General features: G+C 41.1%; 1 protein-coding gene across 1 annotated transcript; it reads left to right on the forward strand.

The window, feature by feature from the left end:
* Window positions 1-388: 388 nt before the first annotated feature.
* Window positions 389-1723, forward strand: LOC128734492 (37 kDa salivary gland allergen Aed a 2-like). The gene is made up of 2 exons (XM_053828721.1): window positions 389-1114; window positions 1178-1723. The coding sequence occupies exons 1-2, from the start codon at window positions 422-424 to the stop codon at window positions 1412-1414; spliced, it is 930 nt and encodes a 309-aa protein (XP_053684696.1). The 5' UTR covers window positions 389-421; the 3' UTR covers window positions 1415-1723.
* The last annotated feature ends 4528 nt before the right edge of the window (window positions 1724-6251 follow it).

The raw sequence follows: 6251 nt of genomic DNA on the forward strand, positions 1-6251 counted from the left end.
ATTTTCTAGTTCTACTGATTATCATTGCATTGAAAATTTTCCGGTGCCCATGCACAACACCCTGAAATCCAATTTACATGCTTTATCAAAAATAACCTATTTCTACACTGCCCAAATCGAAATCTCCTTCCCTTATTCACTGCAGCCCAGCACGGAAGCAAAAATGAATGATTTCCTTCAATGTAACACAAAAATCCAGCAGGTCACTGCAGCTCTGACAGACAGAGCATGGCGATTGTTTGTAAACACACTGTGATCAGGCGATTATCTTTAACTGGAGCCATATTTACAACCGATTGCCGACAACTGGACAACTGATTAGGACAATGCAGCACATGGGCCAGCCGGTGCTGAACCACTCCAGATCGTTTAGTCTTAATTGAGCTCTCGTTGTGTGCCGATCGTCCGGACCGGAGAGATCATGGCTGCCATTCGCTGCTTATCATGGATTGGTCTGTTCTGTTTTGCGATTGCAACGCAGTCCATTCTCGGTGCAGTTTTCCGTTGCGGTGACGATTCGGTGTTCGATGGTCGTGTCACGGAATGGCAGCCCCGCAGTCCGGAACAGACCCTGTACGCCTACGTTCGCTGCCTGAACGATTCGTCGGCCAACGTTGAGATGAAGACCCGCTGGGTGCGATGGCAGCCGGATGATTCTCCTGAAAGCCAGTGCTACGTAAAGTGTGTCAGTGAAGAACTTCGGTTATTCGATACGAAGCAGCGACGGTTTCGTCCTGAGCGATTCATTGAACAAGCGGAAGCATACTATAGTGCTGATGCTGCTAAACTGCAAGCCTTGAAGCAGGATGCTGAACCGATGCTAGCTGGTGAGCTTAATGAAGTCACCTGTCAATCGGTGTTCCTCAAGTATGCTGAATTCTACAGCAAACATGCGGAAATAATTCTTCGTATGTTTCATGGACACTATAAGGATATTGGAGTAACCTATCAACGACTAGGGGACCAAGTGAAACAGATCGGTCAAACCTTTATGGATTACTGCGAGAAGCGACATGAACGCCATCTGGATGCAACTAACAGGTGCCCATCGGTTCCGCTATTGGATTGCATCCTTCGTGGATTCCGTTGGATTACCGAAGAAAATGAACTGAACGTAAGTCAAGCACTTAACAAACATAATGTTATTTTGAGCTCGGACGCTATCAATTCATCGTAGGTCAACGAGGTTCGTCGTGACTATGGCATGGCTGGCTACGAAGTCGATGCAGAACAGTGTGAATCATCGGCGACGGTCGATGCCCGTGCGCTGTATCACTGCCTGCGAGATAAAGGCGCAGAGAAGCTGGACCGGGTGATAAGCGAACGCAACCAGCGGACGGCTCGTTACTTCGATATGTCGTCCCAGGAGGAACCGTGGAAGTCGGCGGTGGAGTTCGCTAACAATTTAGTCTAGCGTCGCTGACAAATCAATTAGTTCCGCAGGTGATGACGGTGAAAGCAATTCAAAATTGCTTAGATGCCATCATCGTTCGGAAAGTTTGATTTGACATTGATTAATAATTAGTAATTATATTATTTTACACGACTTTTATGCTAGTTTCAATGAGATCTGAACCAATGCTGTTCGTGTCATAATGTAGAAGAGCTCTAATTTGACCAAATACCATTTACCTGATTGATATTTTAGAATAAGTTACAAAACTTTAGCATTTAATAAAAACTGAAAACACCATCAATATTGACTAAAAAGAATTGAACCTAAGAACAGAGGTATTTTTAAATACATTTATTCTGAGTTGTATGAAAATTCCGCTGCAAAATAGATTATTCGTCATTGATTCACGGAGTAAACAAGATCAGGTCACTGCGAGCTGATTTTTATCATTACAGCAAACCATTTACCATCAACTTCCAGTTGCATGAATCTCATTTGCTTTACTAAAGGATTTTACAATACTGGATTCACTATAACTGTTTTACGTTTGCCAAACCTAACACGGGATTTCATTTTTTAGGGATTATAAAAACATTTTCTTATATGATCTTTTTTTTTGTAGGAGACTGAAACACTCCAACCATTCTGGGAGATATATTCTAGTATACTTCGCCTTAATCTAAGTGCATACTCGTGGCTCATCACTATTGACGAATTGATAGCCGTGTGTCAGATTGCACATGAATCCTAGTTCGGCAATGCACTACGTTTGAAGTTAAGTATTTCAATGGGAATTCCATTCCAGACGTCGTAAGGTTCAGGTATTCCTTTCCTGAGGATACGCAGTCTGCGTTGTATCAATACTCGACATTCGCGGTGTTCCAAGGTCTCACTCTCAAGAATATAGAAGTGGCAAATCTCCACACTGAGCTTGCCGATCTTCATTGGATGATGTTCGTGATTAGTCCTGACATACTTCTTACTTCTAACAGCATAGAGCCAGGGTGGTTCTTCCCGTATCAAGAGTTCCTCTTCATGGTACTCGGTCCTGGGCAACTCGTCGCCAATTCGTTGAGTGTCTTGATACACGCAAGTCGGCTTTAACCTGATCGAGCCCTCTAGCACGTTGGGCCACTCTATTCCTGATGCCGGCGCACAGTGGGGCGACTCCATACAAATGCTGGCCAAGCAAAAAAATCTCTTTAAATCAAGGATAATATGTGGTTCTTAAGTAATTTGGGGGTGCTGAGCCCGAATTTCAGGTTTATTTTCCATTAGAACGTATATTTTTTGTGTTAGGGAGAATTTTCAACTATTTTTCATGTATTTTTTAAGTATAATAACGTATAAGAAATGAGGGTCATTTGGAAAACTATTGCAGATGGATTTTTATAGGATAAAACATTATATAAAACAATACAAAGCAAGTATGAGCTTTAATAATCAACACAAAATCCATATAAGTTAATATTTATCAAAAATCAAAACTTTTCCCCTTATTAGTTTTCTTAATCTTCTTTATCTCAATTTTCTTTTTCTTCTTCTTCTTCTTATTCTTCTTCTTCTTCTTATTCTTCTTCTTCTTCTTCTCCTTCTGCAGAATCACTCGTTTCATGTTTCGTCTTCAATAGTAATATAGCGTTCTCGGAAAGATTTTTCTAATTACATTTTTCCGTTTCGAAGAAGCTATAAGCTTTATCCGGAGAAATAAGAAGACGAATAATTCTATCACGATTTGTATTTTCACACTCATTTTTGCATATAAAATATTGTCTTGTATATTTATCACTATTTTTAGCATAAAGCAATAACCTTATTTTCGTGAGGGTCAATACCGGTGTAGTGGCTAGCATTCACGCCTCTCACACCAAGGACCGTGGTTCAATTCCTAACCCCGCAGAAGTCACGAATGACCAGAGTTGTTAAAATGACTATAATTAAACAAAAAAAACTTATTTTTGTGCTTCTTCTGTCATTCGTCCTATCAGCAATATAGTTGTCTAGATTCATTTATGACCGCGAATTCAAATTCTTTGCATTGCAGTGGACGTATTCTATGAGGACTATACCCCGACATAAAAGTTTTTGGTATACAAACAATAAGTTTCGAATTTTTCTGAAATAATGTGTTCAAGAACTTGCTATAAGAAAATTTCTCAACCTTTTAATTAATTTCATTTCTATACCCGTTATTTCAGAACTAATACCAGGATTGGTATAAGATCTTCAAACTGTATTTCCGTCATTACTATCGCTGTATCCTTCAGATTTCCTGCAACCTCTAAAATCTAGTCAATATGCAATATGGACCATACATTCGAAGTAGGTTATCCAACCATGTAAAGGAGATATCCCATAATTGAGATATCCTACGTTTACTTTGAGTATTTGCATTCTGTCTATATTGTTGAATTCTGATATAGTAGCCTTACAAGCGTAACATCTGTGCTCTGCGCTACTCTGCGCTAAATGAGACTATATCCATTTGAAAGCTCATATTTTACGCTAACTTTTACCGGTAGTGTCAATAGTGGCGAACCTTGGCTTCAAAACTTTTAAGCGTGTTTTACGCGAAAATATGGCACTTTTTTAATGAAAATTAAAATTGTGGCATACTATGATAAAATTACTGCAAACTCAATTAATGGGCTTTATGCAGCACTATTTTTTGAAGAACTTTTCCTTAGACACCGTTGAAATCCGAGCTACCATTAGACCACTAGCATGTTTTGAAATATTGGGTTATTTTTCTAAAAAACGCTAAAACATGCTGAGATAGCATACTTTCAAGATTCATAGAAAATTCAAATTTTGTCATATTGATCTAAAATTTTGGATTTGAACACTTCAATAGCATAGAATCACAGGAAAAATACAACGGAGAGTCGAAATGAACTTTCATTTTTTGGCTGCTGGCCAGCGATTCCCCACTGTGCGGCGGGGTTCTTGAAGAGAACAGATATTACTGCACAGTCGTTCGGTATCCTTGTGACGTGTCCAGCCTACCTTAGTCTCCCAACTTTCGCCATCGTATACGATGGAACACTATCCAATTAGTGCCTGCAACTCGTGGTTTATACATCTCTGCCACTCTCCGTTTTCCCTTTGTACTCCGCCAAAAATAATACGCAGCATCTTTCGTTCAAATACGGTAAGCGCGCGTATGTCCTTCGTAAAAAAAAGTTACTGTGTCAAACCCGTAGAGGACTTCCGATCTAATTAGCGTTTTATACATCGTCAGCCTTGTGCGGCGACGTATGCTCCTTGATCGAAGCGTCTTGCGGAGGAAAGAGTAGGCTCGATTTCCAACTTGAATGCGTAGTTGAATCTTCTTACTCGTATTATTGTCACCGATGACCAGAGATCCCAAATATATGAACTCATCAACCACTACCAATTCATCGCCGTCAACAGTCACTGTCCGTGGGAGACGAACGTTATTTTCTCTTGAGCCTCTTACTACCATATACTTGATTTGCGACGCAATGATTTGTAACCCAATCCTCCTAGCCTCCGTTGTTAGTTTGGCGTAGATTGCTTTAGCCGTCCCAAGGTTTCTAGTAATGACGTCGAGGTCGTCATCAGTCCAGTGCAGAGCAGTCCATCCCCTTGCCGTAACCCTCTATGCGATTTACAGTAACTTGAGAATGACCCCGAAACTCGTAGGTAGCATCTCACTCGCTGCAGAGTAGCTTCAAACAGCCGCGTCAGTTTGTTCGTAAAACCGTTCTCGTGCTTTATCTGCCATAGCTGTTCGCACACGACTGTATCGTATGCTGCCTTGGAACCCACGAAAATATGATGCGTCGGCACGTTGTACTCCCGACATTTCTGTCGGATTTGTTGGAAAGTGAAAATTTGATTCGTGGTAGTGCCCTACGAATTCTCTTGCTATTGGAGATAGACGACGGAACAAAATCTGGGAGAACACCTTGTAGGCGGCGTTGATCAGTGTAACGCCACGGTTATTACAGCAATCTGGCTGATCCCCCTTTTTGTAGGTGAGACAAACCACACCTTCCATCCACTCCTCCGGTAGTTTCTCTTGCACACAAACCCTTGAAATTATCCAGTGAAATGCCGTTCCTAGCGGTTGTTGATCATTTTTGTAGAATACTGCCGGGAGTCGGTCCTTTCCAGCGGTTCAGTTGTTCTTTATCTGATTGATTTCTCGCCGGATCTCCTCGGAATCGGGAGCCGGCACGCTTTTGTCGTCTGTAGGCACATGTAGGTTAATTTCCGTTCCGTTTCCTTCTGTTATATCGCCGTTGAGATGCTCATCGGTGAACTGCTTCCACCTTTCGACCACCTCGTAGTCCTGTCCTGTGTGCTTAGGTCTTTTTGTTGAGCTTAAGCAATGTTGCGCCAATGTTATTGAGAATTACTACATCGTCCGCGTACCCAATCACTTCAAAACCTTTGTCAGTCAGCGCTTTTAAGCCGATCGTCTACGACTAGCGACCACAGTAAAGGCGACAGTATCCCACCTTGATGACATCCTTTAGTTGTTTTTCTCGTTTGGAACATCCAAGCCTCCAAGCCGGGCTGTATTGCCTTTCCAACTGAATAATGTTAAGTGTTGTCAAATGCTCCTTCAATATCAAGAAATGCTCCTAGTGAGCGATTTTATTTGGTGGTAAATCAATTTTTGCATTGCTTTCAAACAAATGGACATTAAAGTAAGTGGTATAAATGACTTTAAAAGTGTTTTTTCGCGCCTTCCATTTTGACGTAGGACTACGTCTTACGGCAAAGTTTGGGATAAGGTGTCATTCCAAAAATTAAAAAATGCGCGCGTCACGAAAACATGAATTTGAATGCTAATAGCTCTGCCAATTATGAATGTATTTTCATG

This window comes from Sabethes cyaneus, chromosome 2 (genome assembly GCF_943734655.1).
Source record: "Sabethes cyaneus chromosome 2, idSabCyanKW18_F2, whole genome shotgun sequence".
Classification (NCBI taxonomy): domain Eukaryota; kingdom Metazoa; phylum Arthropoda; class Insecta; order Diptera; family Culicidae; genus Sabethes; species Sabethes cyaneus.

Coding starts and splice junctions, on each gene's coding strand:
- LOC128734492 (XM_053828721.1), top strand. CDS start 422: ATGGCTGCCATTCGCTGCTTATCATGGATTGGTCTGTTCTGTTTTGCG. Junction 1,115..1,177: donor CCGAAGAAAATGAACTGAAC/GTAAGTCAAGCA, acceptor AATTCATCGTAG/GTCAACGAGGTTCGTCGTGA.